The sequence below is a fragment of the Zalophus californianus genome, chromosome 3 (assembly GCF_009762305.2).
Source record: "Zalophus californianus isolate mZalCal1 chromosome 3, mZalCal1.pri.v2, whole genome shotgun sequence".
Taxonomy (NCBI): Eukaryota; Metazoa; Chordata; class Mammalia; order Carnivora; family Otariidae; genus Zalophus; species Zalophus californianus.
The window spans coordinates 115,142,269-115,164,953 of NC_045597.1; the positions used below are offsets into that span (position 1 = coordinate 115,142,269).

Below are 22,685 nucleotides of genomic sequence, written 5' to 3' on the forward strand. Positions count from 1 at the left end.
GTCTCAGGGTTGTGGGATTCAGGTCCATCAAATCCGTGCTCAGCGCAGAGTCTGCTTGTCCCTCTCCCTCTGCTCCTCACCCTGCCCCAAATAAATAAATACAGTCTTAAGAAAAAAAAGAAAGAGTGGTTTATGGATGAAATCCATACCACTTCTTTCTGCATTTGCTTTACTATTTGACATTTTTATAATTTAAAAAATTGGAGAAAATGATAAACACTAGGGCAGAGTACCTACACCTCAATCCAGGTCACCTCCTGTGCTGACAACATGTGCTTTTGGCTAGTCCTGCCCCTAACACTTGGAGACCAAGGCAACAGTACACATGGAGGTCCCTCAGTCTGCAGCCCACTGTCTTCCCTTTCCATCTGGATGCACTGGCCCTTCTGTCCTTTGTGGGAACTGATAGCGCTGTGTAACTGTCAGCTCTCATCTGTGTGAAGTGATGGCAGGAGCTGCCGTGCCAGCCCTGGGAGTGGCCTTTAGGGCCACTGGAGTAGGGAGCTTCTGGGTTTCCAGTCCTCAGAGTGTGGTCTGGAAGGGGACATGGGTTCCCTGTGGCATGCCCCCTTGGCATACGCATTCTTTGCTCAGTGGAGTGAGTAAAGCCAGAGGATGGCCGCAGTGGGGTGTTCACAGTGTGGGGCCCAGGACCGAGGCTCCAGCTGCCCAAGTGTGACAGGGACATTGGCTTTGGGCGTATGAGACCAGAGTCAAGAATATTAGCATATTAGAATGTTAAAGCTGTGTTAGCGCTTTCTCCGTTAGCAACGGATTATAGCTTGCTGTTGGGTGCTACTTTGTACTCTGTTACCATTTACACAGAACCACGTGTTTAATCATTATTTCCTGGGATTCAAAAGTAAAAGAAACCTTGGCTCTTTATTTTCCGACATGATCTAAGGAATCTGACAAAATATTTCCAGCTAAAATGCTACTGTTTTCTTTGTTTACAATCATCCTTTTCATCAAAAGCTGTGCTTATAACATGACTGCTCTGAGTCCCATTTCCCAGAGGTTATTTCATGAGCTTAGAGCTCAGTCTCCAGGGTTTTCCTGCCTTAATGTGAACGTGGTAGATCTTGAGTGTATTTCCATCAGCTGGAAAGGGCCCACTGTCTTTATTCAGTCAATGAGCTTCCATTCATTCATTGCTTCCACTAATATTTATTAAGCATTGACTCCATACCCTCATGGAGCTGACAAGTAAAAAGAAATAGATAAATCATGTCGAACTGGGTGCTGTAAGAAAATGTTGGGACCCGAGTGATAAGGACTCTGGGTGGGTAGGGTGGAGTGCTTCCTAGGGAGAGGGGGATGTAAAATGCAAGGTCTCTGAGACACGGGAATTGGTGTGTTTGAGAGAGAGGAAAAGAAAAGACACAGTACTTGATTCTGGAGACAGAATCCAGAGGTGCCGGTTCCAAGAATGAAACCTCCGCCCTAGACATTTGCCCAGTTATTTTCTTTCCAGCACACTGTTTTCTGCGAGGAGAAAAACCAGCTTGGGCTTTGGCATCTCGCTTAAGCGGATGGCGATGAGAGGGGTCGGTGGGGAATGAAGCAGAGGAACACAGGGAGGAAACAGAGGGCCATGTTAGTCCGTGGTCACAGATCCAAAGCCAAGGGCAGAATATGCATCATTTGGGAGCTGGTACTGGAAAAAGGGACTCAAGAACTCCTCTATTGCATTTTCCCATCGGACAGCCCCAGGCAAGCCAGGAAGGCCGTCGCTAGTCACTCACGCCTCCTTCTCATCTATTTGTTTATTTAAAGCATGAAGCCAAGATCAAATCCCTGACAGACTACATGCAGAACATGGAACAGAAGAGGAGGCAGCTGGAAGAGTCCCAAGACTCGCTCAGTGAAGAGCTGGCCAAGCTCCGAGCCCAAGGTAAATAGTCGACTACTTTGCAGGTGTTGAGCTCTTGGCCTACATCAGATACTCTCTAGTTGGCCGAACTCATGATGTTTAGTTTTGCTCGATTATACCATTTCTAGATCTGCTGAAAACAATGGAATAATTGGGGGGGTGGTTAAAAAAAAGAAATATCTAGAAGATTGCTCCCACCTAAAATCTACTCCTCTTCCCACTTTCCTTCAGTCCACCCTGTTGCCTGAGTCAGAATCTTCTCTCTTCCACCTCCTGCCTCCAGGCTGTCCCCATGACCTGTCCATTGGACCTGCCAGACGCTTGTCTGCTTCTGCTCATTTCCACCTTCATTTTTACTATCCTTAATCCTAATTAAGAGTTGTGGCTACATCCATCTGTGGAGGCTCTCACCCCACCTGCTCCAGGCCGGCCGCTGTGCTGCATCCCAAGGAACTATTCTAAAATCACCTTCAATCTTGTGCCTAATCCCGTGCCTCTGACCCTTCCATGGTGTCCCACTGCTCTTAATATATATTGAGTCTGAACTTCTACCAATGGCTACCTGCACCCTCCATCTTTGGAAACAGCTCTTCCCTTTGCTGGACAGCCTCCTGATGCCCTTTGCTTAGGGAAGTGCCTGACACATAGAAACACTCAATAGATATGAATAAATAGAAAAAATTCAAGAGAGGTAACTAGAAACAAACCAGAACAGATTTAAGAACAGACGCATTGTGGTGAAATGGAAGACACATACCATGACTTGCAGTGAAAATTGTTAAGAGTCCTTTTGGAAAGCATTTTGAAAATAAATAGTAATAATCATAACACTTGTCATACTTTTTGATCCTCAAATCTCAAATATTCATTGCAAATTCCTTGTATTAGTGGGGGAAAGAAAAGGAAGCCACCTAAATGTCCAGCAGTTAAACGAGCTACGGGATGTTAACAGAACATGTGCTTTGTTTTGGAGATGAAGTACGTGCAGGCTGTGGGGCCATGCTGACAAGGCGTCCTTAGATTAAAGATCATAATATGTAACTTTATCTTTACTGTGGTTATAAGATGTAGGAATCAATGGATACTTGTGTTCCAAGGCCTGCAGATTAATATTTGAAATGAAAATGGTTTTGATAGGGAGTAGGATTGGTGATGATGTCACCCTTTTTTATTTCCTTTATTAATATAGGAATATGTTAATAATATAATTTACTTTCTCAGTAAATACATTTGTTTCAAATGCCAAGGCAAATTGAGAAAGATCGAGAACATCCTTACCCCTGCTATGACCTTGTCATGTTTTCTTTATGTGATAATGGATGAATGTTAGAGATAGCATGCTCCCCTTAAGACTTGACATGGAAAAGAACTTTTCTCTCTTGTAAATGGCTTCTGCAGTGGTGCCACGAAGTAGAAATAAAATAGAGGTGAGAAGATCTGAAATAAAGTAGAACAGACTAGCTAGAAAGCGTAATGACTTGAGTGACACTGTTCTAAACCATTTTGCCGCCCCCTCCCCCCGCCCCAGCCTGCTGCTTGCTCCGTGTGCCCAGTGAATACCCCTGGTCAAGAATAGGCTGGGACAGGCTCCCCCTGGAGGTGTGCCATGCACCAACTATGGGGGCCTTCCTGTTTAATCTGGACAGTGTTATTTTATATTTCTGTTTTCTTTGTTCTTGTCCTTAGATTTTGTTTTCCTGCTCTAGATTCTTAGAGAATAAACAGCCTACCCATGGGAGGTAAATTAGTTCTTTCTGGAACTCCAGTAGTGGCATGCATCCGAATGCCACTAACATTCACAGAGTGCTTGCTAATCTGCAAAGCAGGGTACAGTACACCGCCTCAGGCGCTGCTCACCAAGGCCAGGGGCAAGGTCAGACACAGCCGGGGCAGTTCTGACCTCAAGTGGCCCACTCCCAGGTCAGCACCCCTCCCCCTCCCGCCGCCCCTCCACTGGAGTGGGCAGCCTCCGTGGGTCAGAAGTCTCCCCCGGGAGGTCCGAGCTTGGATAGCATGGTCGTAATTGGTCATGTAAGCTCATGTTTCACTCCGTGGCCTTTCTTCCTTTTTTTTGGTCTTTTATCTTTTTTAAAAATATGTTTACTTTTGGATGTGAGTCCCACCCGTTAAATCTTCAATCATCATTTAAAATTCAAAACAGAAAAAATGCACGAAGTCAGCTTCCAGGATAAGGAGAAGGAGCATCTGACGCGGCTGCAGGACGCGGAGGAGATGAAGGTGTGTACGCCGCCCCTTCCCCGGAGCCCAGCGTGCGTTTGGACTGCGTTTTCTTATTCTAGGAAAATCTGTCTCCTTTGGAGACGCGTGGGGCAGTGTAGGAGGGAGGGGGAGGGACCGGTGCCCGGCAGACAGAGCCATTCTCACAGTGCGGCCTGGTCCAGCACTGAGAGGAGGGCGGAGGTGTCCAGAAGCCCTGAGAGGTCCGCGGCTAGTAGGCATGCTGGGTTAGTCCGGGTTTCCTCCCTGCTCCTGGGGAGGGGAAGGAGCAGTCCCTCCCGGTCCCCGCGTGGGCCACACTGCCGAGCTGAACTTCTGAGGAAGTGCTTGCCCTTCCTGTGAATGAAAGAGAACATCTCTCCCCTTGACCTTTTTAAAGAAGCACTCCAGATTTTGGATTTGCATCGTACACATAGAGAGGTTTATTTTTGGTCACATGTAAAGTAGTGAAGGAAAATGTGGGAAAAATGATTGGGAAATGATTTTTAGGTGAATAAAATGAGATAGGGGGTGTAGAATTTTGATTCATTTTAGGCAAATCTGCAAGTCCCGGTGGATGTAAGCCCATAGGTAAAACAGTGCCCATGGCATGAGCCTGCTCCAGCCTTACCTTGATGGGCCCTCCTCCTGGTTTCACATTGCTTCGGTGGAAAGGTCTCTGAATATCACCATAAATCTGTGCAGTGCTCAGGGAAGGGACAATTCCCTAAATTTCACAGGTGAGGAAGTGTGGCTCACACGGGTTACGTGGCTTGTCTGCGGGCACCTGGGTATAGTAAGAGGTCTGTGCCCTCTGATTGACCTGGCGAGAGAAGCCATGTGGCTCAGGTGAGCTGTAGAAGGTCACAGGAGAGCTTTTTTTAAATTAATGGGCTGATCTAGCTCCTAGGGTCCCGCTGGGTTTTATCATAGATCTTTGGGTTTTGTTGTGCCAGTAAAGCAAGGCGGGTTCTGGGGGCCCCAGTTTTGGGACTTGACAGCCGAGGGACATAGGGTAGGAGGTAGAAGCAATCCAGGGCTTGTCATGGTGTGGGCTGTGAGCCAACGAGCCGGTGACACATTTCTCTTGGCCTGGCTTGCAGAAGGCCCTGGAGCAGCAGATGGAGAGCCACCGGGAAGCTCACCAGAAGCAGCTGTCCAGACTTCGGGATGAAATCGAGGAGAAGCAGAAAATCATCGATGAGATTCGGGAGTGAGTCGGCCCAGGGGCTCTCGGGACACAGGGGTGGGCATGGCTCTCGGGGCAGCCTGGAAGGAGCTTTGAGCCAAGGGCAGCTTTGAGCCGAGGGCTGCTGTCCTTGCCCTGCGAGCTCTGTGCTCTGCCCTGTGCGCAGCGGGCTAGACGTGCAGCTTCCGATGTCTCTTCTCCCATCTGGAGCTGAGCCTCTGGGGGCTCTGGTGGGGCAGGTGGCAGGCGGGCGCGGCCACCCTTCCTCGTCCCCCCAGGAGCCGGGGTCACGTTGGTGACTCGGCTGGGTAGACACATGCCCTTGTAGGCGGAGACACAGTCTGTAGGAAAAGATATACCAAAGAAAACCAAAACCCAAAAACAACCCAAACCCTACATTGGTCCTGACTCAGGGATTCTGATAGGCTAATAAATACTCCAGAGAAGACAGTCAGCTCCTACTGCGTCCTCACCCCAACACCTAAGTGGCTCCCTGAGCCACCTGGTCACATGCACACACTTCTCAGGGTCCCGTGTCTGTGCTCACGGACCTGTGGCTTTGCCAGGATGGCGCCCTTGCAGCTTGCCTCTGGTATCACCTCCCGCAGGGCCATTCTCCCATCCTGTCACAGCCACTGAAGAACCCCTGCTCCATAATGACCTCTCCCCTCCTTTTCTCTGACCTTCCCACCTCGTTGTCAAAACAAGGCAGCAAGCTGGGGAGTGCCTTCTGGATCCTCTCCTTGAGGATTCTTATATTTTTGCACAGTGAGTGCCTTGGCAATCTTTGAACCTCTTTGCAGAATAATGTTTTTAAATGCCCCCAAATAAAAGATGAGTGAAAATGAAGAAAACCAGTTATGTTGAAATACAGTTCCATCCACTAACACCCCCACCCTCATCCCCAAGATCTAGACTAAAGCCTCCCTCCACTCCCGCTTTCTGCAGATGAAGAGCCAGATTTCTGTATGGGAAGCAAGGCAAGGTTAAATGAGTTTCTTAGGGTCATACGGCTATGTAGGAATCAAACTGGAGTTAGAGTTTAATTCTCCAGGCTACTGATCCAAATCTCTCTTCACTGTGTGCAAGCTGCTCACACAGCACATTTGCATTTTGAAAGAGGAGAACGGTAACGGTAACGAAGCAAAGTGTAAGTGCTGTGATCTGGGCTCTGTGCTCACTGCCTACCTAAGGCGAGTCCTTAGCATCGTCTTTGCCCTCCTCCTTTTGGACCACCCCCCGTGCTGTTATTCATGTTGTTCTTTCCCCTTCAAGCATGTCCTGCGTTCTTTATTCTGATTAATCACCCTCGATATGTTCAACTGGAGGGGGACAGCGGGGAGGGAAGGAGGGAGGGTTGGTGAATGAGTTAGTAGATGGACAAGTTTCCTTGGCCTGCGCTTTCAAACAGACTCTGGGTTTTCCTTCAGATAGTGTAGAATCTGTTCCTTTACGGATGCACAGGTAGGGCCATACAAAATATTCTATGAATACCACATGCAAATGTTGATGGAGTGCCCCCAACCAGATGGCAAGTTTCTTTTTTTGCCTTAGACCCTGGGCTTTCTTTGTATTTCCTCTCTCTGTACCCCCCCTCCTTGCAGACTTCACACAGTGGCGCTGTCCCTGTGTCAGCCAGGAATTTAGACTTAGGGGATGTTTCCAGATCATCGGACCACAGAGGAAGGGATGGGTGAAATGGCCAAATAAGATTTCCTGAGTGGGTGTGTGCTGTCTGTAGGGCAGACAAAGCAGAATTCTTCTGACTGTGCTCTGTTTTAAAATATCAGCCCTTTTCCTAGCTCATTATTTTCCCCCCAAAGCTCTCGCACAAGCCAACTATAAATATAGTCTCAAAGCCTTATGTTTCATGCCTCTGAGATGTTCCCAGAAATTAGTTTTCACTTGGGCAGGGAGGAAGCTGTGAGGTTGTTCTCTGATCCCTCAAAATCCTCCAGAATTGCTGTGTTTATTGCACAGAACTAATGGGGTTGGAACAGAACCATGTCTTTAGCTGGGTGCCTCGGAATTTCAGACTCATGTGCAATGTATTGCTTTTTCCCCTCAATTTCAGTTTGAATCAGAAGCTGCAACTGGAACAGGAGAAGCTCAGTTCTGATTATAACAAGCTGAAGGTGGAGGACCAGGAGAGGGAAATGAAACTGGAAAAGCTCTTGTGAGTGCACCTGAAATATTTCCTCTGTTTCTCTCCTCCCCACAGAGTCTTAGGGAAGTCTACCTCTGTGATTCCGATTCCTAAATATTCTGATTAGGTTGGGCCAATGTAAAAATAGAGCCTATTTCTGTGAGACGGTTAGTTGTGTTGATTCATCCATAGGTGCAAATGGTATCTGGAAATCTCTGATGGCCCTTTGGTGGTTCATGATCCCTTTTTGTTTTTTAGATTGCTCAATGATAAAAGGGAACAAGCCAGAGAGGACCTCAAAGGGCTGGAGGAGACAGTGGTACGTCAGCATGTTTCCCAACTTGTTTTAGTCCCAAAGACCCGATTAGCTTGTGATTTGTTGAATTTGCGTGTTCTGAAACTTGTTCTGTGCCCACCTTTCTCACATACCATTTTAGACAAAATATTTAGGCAAATACCACATAGTTAGACATTAAGACAAACACAAATATTTAGACACACCATTTAGATAAAATATCCCATGGAAAAGTGAGAATTGTAGAATTTATTCCCCAGCTCTTGATACCATGAGTAATTCAGTCCGTCTGTCCGTCCCTTAGTGCCGTAACCAGGGGCCCTGAGTGAGAATTAAACTGACTTTTGCAAATCAATGCCTGAAACTTTACCGACTTTGCACATTGTGACTTATTTCCATTCGATATTCAAGAACACCTGCTAAGGGCTGGCATTCTTCTAGGTGCTTGGGTTGTATCAATAAATGACAAAGACAAGACCCTGGCCCTTGTGAAGCTTGCCTTCAGCTGAGGGTGAGGGAACAGACAGTGAACAATAAGGAAGGAAATCATGACCTCCATTACATGGTTATAGGAAGTGCAAAGGTCCCACAAGGAGGTGATGTTTGAGCAGGGACTTGAAGCAGGTGAAAGAGGAAGCCATGGGGATGTCTGGGGGAAGGGCCTTCCAAGCAGCGGCAATAGCCTATGTCAAGGCCCTGAGGTGAGCCCGGGGTTGGCATGTTGGAGAATAGCAGGAAAGTCAGTGACGCAGGAAGGAAACAAGAGGTAGGCACAGAAAGGTCAAGGCAAGAGTGGTTGTAGGCCAGGTAGGGCCTTGAGACCCACAGGTTTTGGGGCACAAGAGTGACAGATCAAAAGGCTCATCATTTGAAACCCTGGTTGGTTTTCTCCATCCTACATCTGAATTCATGAGGTCTGCTCTGGTTGACTTCCATTTCCGCTGCTCTGAGGGCTCTTGAGAGTTCTGCAAAGTGCCACACAGCCTGTGTTTGAAGACAGACTGTCCCAACAGAGCCTCTCAATTTGGTGAAAACATGTCCGGTTATTTTACATGATAAAACAACAGAGAGACTGTTGTTTAGATACAGTCATACATTTTTTTTTTTTAAGATTTATTTATTTATTTATTTATTTGAGAGAGAGTGAGAATACATGCACACAAGTCGGGGTAGGGGCAGAGGGAGAGAGAATCCTCAAGCAGACTCCATGCTGAGTGCGGAGCTCCATTTCAGGACCCTGAGATCATGACCTGAGCCGAAATCAAGCGTCGGCCACTTAACCTACTGAGCCACCCAGGCGGCCCAATATAGTCATACATTTTGATTCCATTCATGTGTCATGTGAATTTATGTGGGACCATGCCTCCCAAGAATCTGGTGACTCCAGGCTGTAGGCAAATTGTTGCTTAGGGCCGGACCTGATTGTGCACTCTCTTTCCTGGGCTGCTGTTAGTTGCCCCTCAAAGCCGGGTAGAGAGACAGAGGGGACCGTCCACTCAGGACAGAAGTAAGATGACTGTGGCTCAAAGGATCTCCGGCCTTTCCAACATGGTGGAGAAGGTGGTGGATGCCCGGCTGGCTCTGGGGGAAACTGAAATGAAGCCATGAAGTTGCCTCATCTATGTCTGTTTTACCGGAGAAGTGATACCCACAGTTACAGATGTTTCTAAACATTCAGAAAAATATTGAACTTTAAAATTCCCACTAGCCAGAGATAAGTGACATTTCAGTACCTTCCACCTATGAACCACCATCCCTGCCCCCTCCACCCACACACTCGCCCACAGGGACAGACCCACTGACACATTGGCTCCCTTTCTCTCTCCTGCTCTCACTCACCACTCACACACGTTGCATACATCCACATGTGAAACCCCAAATCAGATCCCCACAGCATGTGTCATTTTAGGCTTGGATGTTTTCACTTAACCTGCTGTTGGAATCCTCCCCAAGCTGTAATGTTCTTCAGCAACATGCTCGCTTGGCCTTGGCTGACCTTACTTGAACTCTCCTTAGCTCAAGGGCTCTTCTGGCTTCTTGAGTATTTGGGTGGGATGGGGGGTGAAACCTACCGTGTAGGGGTTGGAGCCTGAAGCCCACCCCAGGGGTTGACGTTGGAAGATGTCGAGGGTGTCTTGGGGCCCTTGGGCAACCACCTTTTGCTTTAACAGGAGACTTTGGGCTCTGGGGCTGGACCTCTCCTGCTGTGTTAACAGGCCTTGGGTTTTCACCTCTCTGGGCTCACCCTCGCTGTCCCCTGTGACAGGACGCTGAGCCCTGAGCTTTTACACAGAGGAGAGTGGCCTGTGACAGGGAAGGTTTCAGGGAAGTGAGTCAGGTGGCGTGAAGAAATGATGATATCGTGGAGGAAAATTCATTGCTGCGGGAAGCCAAATGCTAGCTGCCTAAGCTTAAACATGCAACGTGCAACCTGTTTTAAAGGTTTTTAACCACCCATCCTGAATTGTTGAATTCACCTAAGAACAAACAAAAATGAGACAAAGGTGCCAAACTCAGGACTCTGTGGTATTTGGTATTTAGGCCCCGAGGAAATGCCTGGCCCTTTGACAAGGGACCCGTGTCTCCTCATTTCCCTGTGGTGTGGTGGCTTTTTTTATGGAAAATGTTTACTATGGTTGCAGTTCAGTCAGGAATAAAATCCCTGAAGCAGGAGAGAGAACATGCAGAGCAAGGGCTTGGGCTGGGGGGCGGGGGGGTGGTGCCGAGATCCTTGGGCAGGGGGCCTGGACCGACATGTCTGTAAACGCGAGCTCAGAGCTCACCCCGGCGTCTGCCCTGGAAGGCGGCTAGGCCTCGGACAGGTGCCATGTGCATTGCGTTCATAAGGACCGGCCTGTTTGGCTTCCTGCACAAAGTCATTTGCCTCATCTGAGGAAGCAATTGACTTTAGGTGCCTCTTATTTCACCACAGAATTGCAGACTTGGACCCAGTGACAAGACCTTAAATTAACACAGAACTTTTATTCCAAGAAACTTAGTGTTTCCATGGCTGTATAGCCTGTTTCTTTTTCCTGTGAGCATGTGCAGGCTGCATCCCTTGACATTCTGTGTTAAGAGTAGGTTAACTTAGACAAATTGAGAAATTCAAATGCAAGTTTCTCTCTCTCCTCCCTCACAGGAAAATATCTTGCAAGGAACTAATCGTATCTCCAGTAGTAAGAACATGAAGACTTGAATGGGAGGAATTATTTTCGTTTTCTGATCTTGTTAACAAAGGTCACCAGGTTTGACTCAGAGCGTTGTCTTCGCAATCTAATTCCTAAAGTTCATTTATAGAAAATAATACAAAATGAAAAAAAAATCCCCAAGAAGTTAAGTACAACATAACAATATTATGACAACAAAGGGAAACAACAAAAGCCTACTGAAGAAATGGCTGTCAAATATGGTGCATCAATAAGTTAATATTAGCCAATGTTTACTGAGCACTTACAATGTGTCAGAAATGGCTGTAAGAGTTTTATAAGGATTACCACATCTAATCTCAACAACAACTGTGAAGCAACTACTATGTTTATTCTCCTGTTACAAATACGAGAGCTGAGGCACTGGAAGGTTAGGTAGGTTGCCCAGGGTTACATGGGTATAAGGCCCACCACCTGCTTCATCCACAAGCTCAGTGATGTAAAGCCAACGCACATGGCCCAGGGCTAGAAGGGGGCGTGGAAAGAGGAAAAATGTTGGTCTGCTAGGAATGGAGAGATTGTGGGTGACTTTTCCGTTTAGACTTGCTGGCATTTTGTGTAATGTGTACGTGATAAATTAGAGGAAAAAAAGAATCCATTCTGGTACAACACAACCAACTAGGAATTTTTGTGAGAAAAGGTGTTTACTTTTGTGGTTGAGGGGAGAGAAAAAGTTCTATTGAGAACACCGCTAACAAGTAGGCTCTGTTCTAGTTTAGTTCATGATTTGAGCTCCCAGTCTCTGCCCTCGGGGAGGTCTCGAGACGGGTGGAGGGGTGGACGTATGTGGTAGGAAAGCCAGGGGAACTGTGGGAGCCCCGTGGCCTGGATGGTAGGCTCACAGAGCAGGTGGGAACCGCCTGGGTTGTTGGGGCAACCAGATGGGGATGGTCTGGTGCCCGATGTGTCCCGAATTCAAGGTGTCTCCCGCACTGCAGCGTCATTTTCACAATCTTCCCTTCCAGTCTCGGGAGCTGCAGACTCTGCATAACCTCCGGAAACTCTTTGTCCAGGATCTGACTGCCCGGGTTAAAAAGGTGAGTTCTATTTTGTGTGAACATGACTGAGAAGAAAAGGAAGATGGACAGAAAGAATCATTTTCTGTTGAAATATCACTCGCTTAAATTGGGGCTGGTTGTGCTTAAAAATTAATTACGTCAGGCCAGAAAATGTATTCAGAGAATGTACTGGGGGCAAAAAAAAAAAAAAAAAGAAGTACTTGGGAATATTTTTCCATCGGCTTTTTTCTTAGTAAAAGGAAGTTATAATCCTCTCCCTGGCCTTTCATTTCAAATGAGCACACACCTGTCTGGCTGCAGCATGAGAGCTGTTGTGCATAATGCGGGGAAAATCCAGGGGGTCTGGTCAGGCACTGCTGCCCTGAAGCTTGGTGAGCAATGCCAGAAACCCAGAGAAATTAGAGGCAGGGACCTCCCGTTTGCCCGTGAGGGGCCGTTCGGGGCTGGGTCGGAGCGTATGAAGCACTTCAATGTGCGTCTTATTTGCTCTTCCTGGCAACCTCGTGTAAGTGGTTCTTACTGTGCGGTTCTGTCTTAGTGGAGATAGGCTCAGAGGTTAAGTAACTTGCCCAGGGTCACACAGCTGAAAGAGCTGGAGGTAGGATGGAGTCCAGGTTGTATGACTTCTGAGTCTGGGCTTCGGTGATCCTCGTGCCTCACACAGTGATCTCAGAGAGTCGCCGTATAGCGAATCCCAGAGCAGCTTGCAGAAGTTTCAGGAAGGAGGGAGAGGTGGGGGCGGCAGGGGGACTGCTCTTTAAATATGTTTAAACATGATACAGGAGGAGCAATGGGCCATAGCCAGCTGTGTAGTAGGATGGAAGGAAGGTGTATTTAGAAGTATGCACATGTGTGCCCATGTGTCTGTGTGAAGGAGCCAAGGGAAGGAGGTGAAATATATATATATATATATATAGGGGTTGATGGAATCAGATCTGAGCGGGACAGAATTAATAGCATAGATGGATGTATCAGCTTGGTAAGGGGAAGGGATACAACTTCCCAGAGAGGAGTAGTGGAGAAGTGAGATGGAGATGGTTGCAGGACAATATATAACCGTGGAAAGGTGCATCCGACGACTTTGATCTTCTCAGTTAATGTGGAGGCTCTGTCCTTGATGGTGAAGGAAGGGAGACAGTGGAGAGCCCACAGAGCCTAGAGAAAGCTCAGGCAGCCCAGGGTGGGGGGGGGGGGGGCGGATTTGTCAGGGATGAGTGAAAGGATTGCCGAGTAGTGGTGTGAGTACCCAACTGAAGGTCAGAGCATGGATTTGCCGTGGCCCCTGACAGCATGGTTCCAGGCCTGAAAACGAAAATAAAGAAAGGCAGAGAATGATAGAGTTTAAGGCCCGAATGGCAGTGGTGGGGCAGGTAGGTAGTGACCACAGTCATCAAAATAGAAATGGCCATCAGACCTGGACCAGGTAGGAGGGAGAGGCCAGAGCAGAGGCGATGGAGAGGGAGACTGCAGAGATAATGGCAAGGACTGGAAAAAGTCAGGGAGGAGGGGGTCCGAGGGAGCTTAAGATCAGGCTTCCCTGATTTCATGATCTAAAACTGTCGAGAAAGGACCTACTTGTACACCAGTGGCTCTCACAGTGTGGTTATCTGGCCAGCAGCTTTGGCATCACCGGGGTGCTCGCTAGACATGTGCATTCTCAGACCCACCCCAGGTCCACTGAAGCAGAGACTGGGGGTGGGGCCCAGCAATCTGAGTTTTAACAAACCCTCCTCTGGGCAAAGTTTGAGAACCCTGGATGTAGATGGAAGAGACACAGGTTTGAGATCAGCGTGCAGCCATCACCTCTCAGAAGAAGAAGGAGGGATGATGGTCCCCTCTGTAATCAGACGCAGCAAGGATGCCTTGCCATTTTTGGGCTCCAGGATGTGTTTGCCCATGTGTTTCTCAGTTTACGTCTTGGCCCAGGAGGGCAGTTTTTGTCCATTTCAAGATCTGATGAATTTCAAGAGTTTATCCATGCGCTCAGATGCTGTGACTAGTTTGAGATGGATTCATTAAGTAATTTCATGGGATTGGAAGCTGAAGGGACAAGCAAAGGCCACTGAGACTTCCTGTTGGGACCACAGGCACTCGCCCAACAGCTTGGTGACTTATCTCAGTTGGGATGTTTGAAGTCAGATTTAGGTCTTAGGTTTATGTTTTCACACTGGTTCTTCTTAATGAGTTTTGGAACAGTTCCTTTTGAGAAGAAAAGTCTATTTACCTACCTGCAAGGGAGAGGTAAATTTCACAGAGAGAACTAATCTGTATCTTTCAAAGGAAGATTGGAAGTTTTGTTTGTTTGTTTTGTTTTCAATTCTCTAAACTATAATGCTCGGAAAACCCTTGACATCAGCCAAGGGAATTCATTGGGAAGGTCACTGAGTCTCAACTTGTAGAACCTCTGTTTATTTTCACTTTCAGAATAACCTTTGGTGGGATTGGGGTGGTGGTTTTTTACAAAGATTTAGAATGTTGTCCAGCTTATGCTGGGTCGGGGGGGGGGGCCCGGGGGGGCTGTGGGCGGGGCTGCCTGCTGACCACGGGTGTTGGTACAGAGCGTGGAGCTGGACAGCGATGATGGAGGGGGCAGTGCTGCCCAGAAGCAGAAAATTTCCTTCCTGGAGAATAACCTGGAGCAGCTCACGAAGGTTCACAAACAGGTAGGAGAGTTGTGCCAGCTTCCTCTGATTCTCTTACTCTCCCGGAAAGAAGCCCCACTGTATCTGGCCACGGTTCGGGAAGGAGGTTCTGCATCACCAGGGGACATTAGTGCCAGAACGATCCTTGGAGTCCTTTAATTAGTCTTCAGTGACTTCCCTTATATATAAAAGTCTTTTATCGAAGCCAGATGGAAGGAATCGGAGTTTGAGCTCTTGGGGTTTGGGAAGTGGGGTGTTCAGAACCCTGCCCTATCATCCTGCCTCTGGTTCCAGCCTTGGACCCACAGGCTGCACAGAATGCAAAGTGAATACCACCGAGTCGGTTCAGGCCCCTTATTTTTGCAGATTAATAAACAGACCGAGAGAGGAAGTGACCTGCTTCATTTTCTCTCTGCTCTGTTGCCCTATTTCTTGGGCACCCTCTCCGGTTCTTACGACGCTCTGGAGTTTATCCAGAGGGACAGCGGAATGCATGGCCAAACCTACTGGTGATCTAGGCAGTTGTTTTTCTCCTTTCTGTATAAATACGGGAATGTTCATGTTTCCCCTAAATCCTAAAGATTCGGAATGTGATAAAAATGGTCCAACTTAGGGCATGTGCTATGGTGAGCGCTGTGAATTGTGTAAGACCGATGAATCACAAACCTGTACCCCTGAAACAAATAATACATTATATGTTAATTTAAAAAAATGGTCCAACTTGTTGGACCACATGATTAAGGGGATGCATCTCTCTTGGGCCTACATCCTCTTCAACATTACCTAGGATGGCATTTTTCCCCAAAGGGAGGATGACAGATTCAACATGGTTGAAGTCATTCAAGCAAATTACTGATGAGAAATATAGAAGCAAAAACTGCAGTTTGAGTTGCAATTAGTGATTTTCTAATTCACTAATTTGAAATAGGGCTCTGAAATTCATTATTTTATGAATTCAATGAATATTTTAATAAATATTAAAAACCTGCTCTCTGCCAGGCACTGGAGCTGGTAGAAGGCAGGTGTAGCCTTGGGATGAGTAACCTTCATACAGCATTGATTTTCCAAAACTTTTCTGGATCCACTGGGATTCACACAATGGGCCTCTTATATACTCTCCTTTTTTATGGGTGAGAAACCTGAGACGTGTAGGGGTTGGATGACTTACCAAGTCAGATGTCAGGAAATAATAGAACTGGCTCTTGAGCCTTTTTTTTTTTTTTTAAACCAGCGCAAGCCTGTTGCTTCTTTTTCTTTTTTTTTAATTTTAAAAATTTTCCTTCATCTTATTTTTTTAAAAGATTTGTATTTATTTTTTAATTCCATAATTAACAGACAGTGTGTATTATTTTCGGGGATCTGTCAGTTCGGCAATCCCATACATTACTTAGTGCTCATCACCGTAAGTGTCCTCTGAATCTGCTTCACCTCTTTCACGCCCCCCCCACCCCCACCCCCACCCCCCCCCCGGGCAACCACCAGTCTGTGGCCAGACCACCCTGAACACGCCAAGTCTCACCGTTGCTTCTTAACCGAGGGTCTTAGGTAATAAGAGAAAGAGCAGTATCCCAGAGTTACCTGTGAGTCTCTGGATATGTTGCAAAGTGGGTCCAAACCACATGCTGGTGGAGACAACGCGTCCTGCACGGGACGAGGCCTGCGGAGAGCTCTAGAACATGCACGCCTGTACCCAGTGCTTCTGAACTTGCTAACATCACTCAGCTTTCACACGCTAGTGCCGGAGTAGCCAAACTTCCTCACACTAGCTCCCCGACCCACGCAAACTGAAGAGGAAGTAAATCCTGCCCACGCCTGAAAGCTTCCTGTGACCGGAAGTGGCCGTTAATTTCATCCTGCGTCCCTCCCCACTTCATTGCACACAAGAGGCATGCATAGCAGGTTGGAGGCGCCGGTTCGTGATTTCCATTTTCCTTTGGGCGCTCCCAGCGTTGGTGGTCACATGGACATCCCGCGCCCACCTAGCGGAGCTGCTTGTTTGGCGCAGAGTCCGCTTCTAGCCGCCTTACTGTCACCGTCTGCCCCTCCTGCCAGCCCCGTCACCTCCTTGGTAAGTCGCCCCCGTCCTCTCTCCCCGCAGCTGGTCCGGGACAACGCCGACCTGCGCTGCGAGCTGCCTAAGCTGGAGAAGCGGCTGCGTGCCACGGCGGAGCGCGTCAAGGCCCTGGAAAGCGCGCTGAAGGAGGCCAAGGAGAACGCCATGCGGGACCGCAAGCGCTACCAGCAGGAGGTGGATCGCATCAAGGAGGCCGTGCGAGCCAAGAACATGGCCAGGAGGGCCCACTCGGCCCAGATCGGTATGTGTGCCTCTCCCCCGCACCCCTCCTGGAAGGCAGGGCTCTGCTGCTCTGGGCTGTGTGCTCTGGAACATCTGCCAGGCTATAGTCAGGGCCTGCATCAGCTGGGCCAGCTGGCGCCTCCAGGCACCCTGCCTTCCTCCCGGGAGAATGGCAGTGTCAGGCACCTGCTTCCTTATCCTGAGAGGTTGCAGCATACACATTGTGGTCTTCAGAGCTGCTGAGCTGAGCAGAGAAGGTAGCCAACTTAGGCTGTCAGCTAAAGGTATTTGGCTGTAAACGGAGGTACGTTCTCACAAGCACTAGAATATTTGGCTGTTTCTCAGTGAGGCCCAAAGGCCCCTTCTGTTCTGTACCAGGCAGACCGGGAAGGGGCAGGGTGTAGCCAGAAGCCTCAGGGAGAGCCACTTGCAAGGGCACGTTTGGAAGCACCTTGGAAAGAGCTAGGCTGGCCTCCGTGTGCAGGGTGTGGATCCCAGCTGGGAAAGGGGCCTGGACGTTCAGCCCCTGCCAGACCTGGATTTGGGCATTTTGCCTGAGCTGGGAATGGGGGTGTAGCAGCTAAGTCATAGTTCCCAGGATGGAGCCACAGGCGGTAAAGAGATTTAGGAATGTTCTCTAGAGAGCTTTTCTTTTTTAAACTGAAATGCCTCCCAATAACGTGTGATACTATTTCCCATCAGATAATGCTGTGCAGATGTTTTGTAAACCAACAACTTCATGTTTCTAGTTTTTAGATCATACCTTAGATTAATGTTTCATTGCATTTATTGGATTTCATGCTCTTTGTAAATCCGGAAACTAGAAAGCTTCTTCCCAGAAAAGTGCATCATAGGCAGAAACCTGCACCCAGTTTCAGGGGCTACGCAGATGCCCTTGGAACCCAAGTGTTCCCTACGGATCGGCCTCAGAGAAAACTGGAAGTCCTTCTAATCTTCCTCAGCCAGAATTAAAGTAATTGATATATAAGTTCTCTCTGTCCCCTAACCACTGGGTGCCCTGGATTAGCTAACTGTACTGTCTGCGAGGGCAGACATCCTGTTTTCAGAAAGGTCTGATGCTTGATGAGAACTGTAACGATAAAATTGTGCATCTTGGTTTTCACATGTGACCTGTGGGCATGTGGGTGTGACCATTTAAGCCCAGTCTGAATGCTCTGTCCTTTCTGTCGGATACAGCCAAGCCCATTCGCCCTGGACACTACCCAGCATCGTCTCCGACGGCCGTCCACACCATCCGAGGGGGAGGAGGCGGCTCTTCAAACTCCACTCACTACCAGAAATAAATATGAAGTGAGTCCCTGGTGTCAGGGGTGTTTTCTGTCTGGGGCAGCCCTGGGGCAGGTCCCTGGCCCTGCCTGGTTCTCATCCGTCTGCATGGGCCCCTCCAAGAGCGAGCAGTTTTGCTGTCCTGGGACAGGCCATAGGGGCGTCAACTCAGTGCAGAGCCTCAGGCTCTTCTCGCTAGGGCCACCTGGCGTCGGGGACACTCCAGGGCTGGATGAGGGTGTGGCAAATGATTCACCTGAGCTTGCTTCTGTCTGTGGGACTTCCCTGTGCCGCTGGCTTCCAGAAGGGCATTACCTGTTTGTCAACTGCTTTCGCTCAGAGCAGATAGATGTGGGTGGTTGCTTTAAGTTTCAGGAACTGACTGTAAAGAAAGAGCAGATATAGAAAGTAATATTTTTGTAATTGCTTTCTGAGCTCAACAAACAGGGGTTTTTAAGAATCGTGCTAATTTATATCTAGGTAGGTCAGGACCACTTTTTTCTTTGAGATGGCGGTTTATAAATTTCTCTTCCTACAATCTACATGCGTGATACTGCTCTACCAGCAAACAAACAAACAAAAAGGGATACACTTTAGAAAAGAGAAGAAGGAGAGAGCACAAACTGTCCTTTTGTACTTGAGATGGAGAAAAGAGGTTACTCATTGGGCAGGGCAGACAGACAACTCGGTGGCCAGAAAACTGTTCAGGAAAACTCTTGACTTTGCACCAGTAACCTGTGGATGGGAGGGGGTAGCTCCAAATGCTGTCCTTCGACTCAGCTCTCAGGAAGCTAGCTTGCAGGATGGGCCAGCCGGCATGGCAAAGCTGCAGTGTCAAGGCCAACACCGGAGAGCACAGAGTCCTCTCCTGTCCTTTCTGATCAAGGTACGGGATGTGAATGTGAGGGGCTGGAGCCCTCTCTCGGGATATGACAACACTGCGAAGGCTCACGCCAAAACTGCCAAGGAGGAAGCTTGGTGCCTTCCCCCAGACGGCCCTGTCCTGCGCTGCCCCAGGCAGCATGCCAACGAGCAGGACAGGCACAGATCAGATTAGGGAACAGGAGGGAAGGCCGAGGGCGGGCAGCATGTCCACCGCCATCTGCCGTGTCCTAAAAGGGTGGATGGGAAATGGTCTTGGCAGCGGGCCACCCCATTCAGATTTGATCGCTTTCCCTTACAGATAAAATAATTTGGATGTTAGAAAATTGTTGTCGGTATTGGGGCTGGCCCTCAAAGGGAACTGTAAGCTCCTGTGAGGCAGCATAGGATAGAAACCTAAACCGGTGGTTCTGGAACTTGGGTGGGTGTCAGTATCACTTGGCGCCTGGAAGGCTTCATGAAGTAGGGCCTGAGCCTTTGTGTGTTTACCGAGTACCCCTGGCGATTTTGTTAGCCACCAAAGTTTGGGGACTCCTATCCTGAAGGAACTGTGGCATCTCTAGGGCAGAAGTGGATTTCTCTGTCATGTGAAGGAAATTTGAGGGTGGTCTGTCAGTGGCTGGTAAAGCGACTCTATAGTGACAGCAGAAAGCTCGCCTTTTAAGTTTAGAACCCCTGTCCTCAGCAAGTACCTTCCTTCCTCAAGGTCACCTCAGTGACTTCTACTCTTCTGGCTTTCGTGCCTACACACCATGGTCAGCAAGCAGAGAGGAAGCCGGGAAGAGGCAAAAGCAGCTTCTCAGCCGAGTCCGCTTCCTTTCATGGCCCTCCTGGAAGTCCATATAGTGCGGATACCTGCGTCCCTCCGGCCAGATCTGAGGCATGTGACTGTGTCTAGCTGCAAGGGGGCTGGAAAGTGGCTGCTTTGAGCTAGGCATATCACTGCCCCATGAAAGAGTAGTGTTCTTTATTTTTTATTTATTTTTAAAGATTTTAATTCTTTATTTGAGAGAGAGAGAGCAGGAGCAGAGGGAGAGGGAGAAGCAGACTTCCTGCTGAGCAGGGAGCCTGACGTGGGGCTTGATCCCAGGACTCTGGGATCATGACCCGAGGCAAAAGCAGATGCTTAACTGACTGAGCCAGCCAGGTGCCCAAGAGTACTGTTCCTTTGCTGAAGACGAGGCGATGGATGCTGGATGGGTAACCAGACCCTGCGTTGACTGAGCACCTACTATGCAACAGTGCTGTGCAAATGTAGTATCTACATTACCCCCTTCCATGTAAGCATGCAGAGCACTGGCTGTGCTTGGCTCCCAGCAAGCTCCCAATAAATACACTGGCCCAGGGATTCTGGGGTCCAGAGACTGTGCAGTGGACAGCCACTTTCCACATGCGATCCCATAAAGGGCTGTCGACCCACCCATGTTTTGTGTAAGCTTCATACGACCCAGTGTTCCCCTCTCACACTTGAGATTGAGAAGCAGTGGGTCTGGTGAGACTTTTAAGACCTTCAGACTAACAGAACCACCCTCACCCATCCTGGTGGTCCACTGCTTTAACTTGAAGTGTTATAAGTGGATTTGATTATTTTATCTGCAGTTAAAGCCCCCTTGACCCACTCTCTCCGTGCATACAACCCCTGCAGCTGGGCTGTTCCCCACGTCACAAGACAAATAGGCACCTTTCTGGTTATCAGGATGGCGGTGTGGTAGAGGGGCCTGGCTTTGGACAGGATACCTGGGTCAGGTGTTAGTTAGGTCTTCTACTCTCTTTAAGTTACTTACCCTCAGAGTGGGCTTCTTCGTCTGTGAAATGGGGAGAATCCTTTCCCTGGACGATTGGTTTTGAAATGAGGACTGACTGAGGTCATGCTTCTAAGCTGCTTGGCATCTAACAAGTGCTCCATCAAAACGTCACTGCTGTATAGAGTAGCAGTGTGCTACTTGGCATGCAGTAGGTGATGGATGAATGTTGGCTTATAGTCTCCTTTAATTCACACAGTCGTTAGAAAATAGTTTTTAGTCCCTCTCTAGCCCTAAATTCTAACCGCTGAGTGGAGAAGGCCCATGAGTGTCCTATTTGATGCTATGACCAGATATAAGGTGTTTTAAAGTTATTATCATTTATTCATCTAAAGGTTATGAATAAGAACATTGGCTATTTTTAAGAAAAAGACTGGGTATTTGTCAGTGGAGGTTAAAAAAAAAGAAGGATAGTAGCCAGTGAAGTGGGAAATTATAACTGGGAGTGAGAAAACGCAAAATCATTTTTAAAAAAAAATAATTGGAGCTGCCCCCTCCCCGCCCACTGTCAGGGGCAGGGGGAGAAGATATTTTCGAGACAAAGCACAGGCACCGCAAATAAAAGTCATGAAGTTGAAAAAAAAAATTGGAGGTGCGCCTGGGTGGCTCAGTCGTTAAGCATCTGCCCTCAGCTCTGGTCACGATCCTGGGGTCCTGGGATCGAGCCCACATTGGGCTCCTTACTCAGTGGGGAGTCTGCTTCTCTCCCTCTGCTCCTCCCCCCACTCGTGCTCTCTCGCTCTCACTCAAATAAATAAATAAAATCTTTTTTAAAAAATGATTGGAAATGTGGAATTCATTGCTTAGTTGGGATCAAAACCTTTTGAGGTGATCTTTCCTGATCTTTGAGATGCTCATTCTGAAGTGTGTCTTCCTAGGGAAAAATGATCTCAGCTGCTGACTCTTCTTCCCAGCTCTCTTGTTGAAGCCAGAGCAGCGTATTCATACTTGGGCAGCACCTGGATATCTTTGGGGTTTCTTTGTGCTTCATTTCAGGTTTCAGAGAACACAGTCACAATGAGTATTTCGGTTTATGTTCAAAGTTTCAGAGCGACTAAAGATGCCAACATGGAGAAATCAGAACTCAGGATACTGCTGGCTTCTATCTCAGCTAGGTCAAATCCAGGGGAGCTGCCAGGGGGAGGAGAACAAGTACCAACCATGAAGTGACTGGGGAAGAGTAGCACAGACACTGGCAGGAAGGTGGGGCTGGCTGGCATATTTGGGGAGTCAGGAAGGCTGATAGGGCTGGAGCCCAGAGAACACAGAGACCTTCATAATCAGGGTTGTCGGGGAGGGAAGGAGGGGCCAGGTAAATGAGGCCTTTGAGCCGGGCCAGCAGCATAGAGTGCAATCTGAGGGTGTGGGGCCACTGGGGACTCTGGGCCTGGGAGTGGTGGGACCTGGTTCATGACTGGGAAAGGCGACCCTGTGCCGGACCCCATGGAAAGGATGGTGTGGGGGGGAGTCAGAGCAGGGGCTCCCCAGAGGCTCTTGCGGGGAGATGGATAATGTAGGAGACCAGAGAGTTACAGGCAGGGAGTACTGGCCTCCTGAGAGGAGCTGCAATCCGGAGCATAGGCGGAGGTGATGGGAAGGCGGAGGAGGAAGGACAGGTGCCTGTAGGTGGTAGATGGGGTGGCAGGGAGGTGGGATGGATCTCATCTTAGTGTCTGTTCTCTTGTGCAAGAAGCCAGGTAAGCAGCAGGGAGGCAGGGAGATGCGGTTGCAGGCTGGAGAAGAGAGAAGGTGTGAAGTAGACCTCTGAGGCAGTACTGAGTGCCTATTCATGGCCCCACATTCAATGCAGACATCATTTAAATATCTCGTT

The 22,685-nt window shown here is 48.5% G+C and overlaps 1 protein-coding gene across 2 annotated transcripts in view; it reads left to right on the plus strand.

Annotated features, from left to right (window-relative positions):
• Window positions 1-22,685, plus strand: part of KIF5C (kinesin family member 5C) — a 147,908-nt gene that overhangs the window by 114,163 nt on the left and 11,060 nt on the right. Inside the window, exons 17-26 of one of the 2 annotated variants that reach the window (XM_027589085.2) lie at window positions 1,777-1,894; window positions 4,035-4,111; window positions 5,194-5,303; window positions 7,354-7,455; window positions 7,684-7,744; window positions 11,892-11,963; window positions 14,504-14,608; window positions 16,686-16,902; window positions 18,081-18,194; window positions 19,759-21,526. In XM_027589085.2, the coding sequence (XP_027444886.1) occupies window positions 1,777-1,894; window positions 4,035-4,111; window positions 5,194-5,303; window positions 7,354-7,455; window positions 7,684-7,744; window positions 11,892-11,963; window positions 14,504-14,608; window positions 16,686-16,902; window positions 18,081-18,187 (969 nt within the window). In that variant the 3' untranslated portion in view covers window positions 18,188-18,194; window positions 19,759-21,526. Of the gene's footprint in view, window positions 1-1,776; window positions 1,895-4,034; window positions 4,112-5,193; window positions 5,304-7,353; window positions 7,456-7,683; window positions 7,745-11,891; window positions 11,964-14,503; window positions 14,609-16,685; window positions 16,903-18,080; window positions 18,195-19,758; window positions 21,527-22,685 lie in introns of those variants that run through there. The other variant, XM_027589084.2, reaches the window with a different exon arrangement.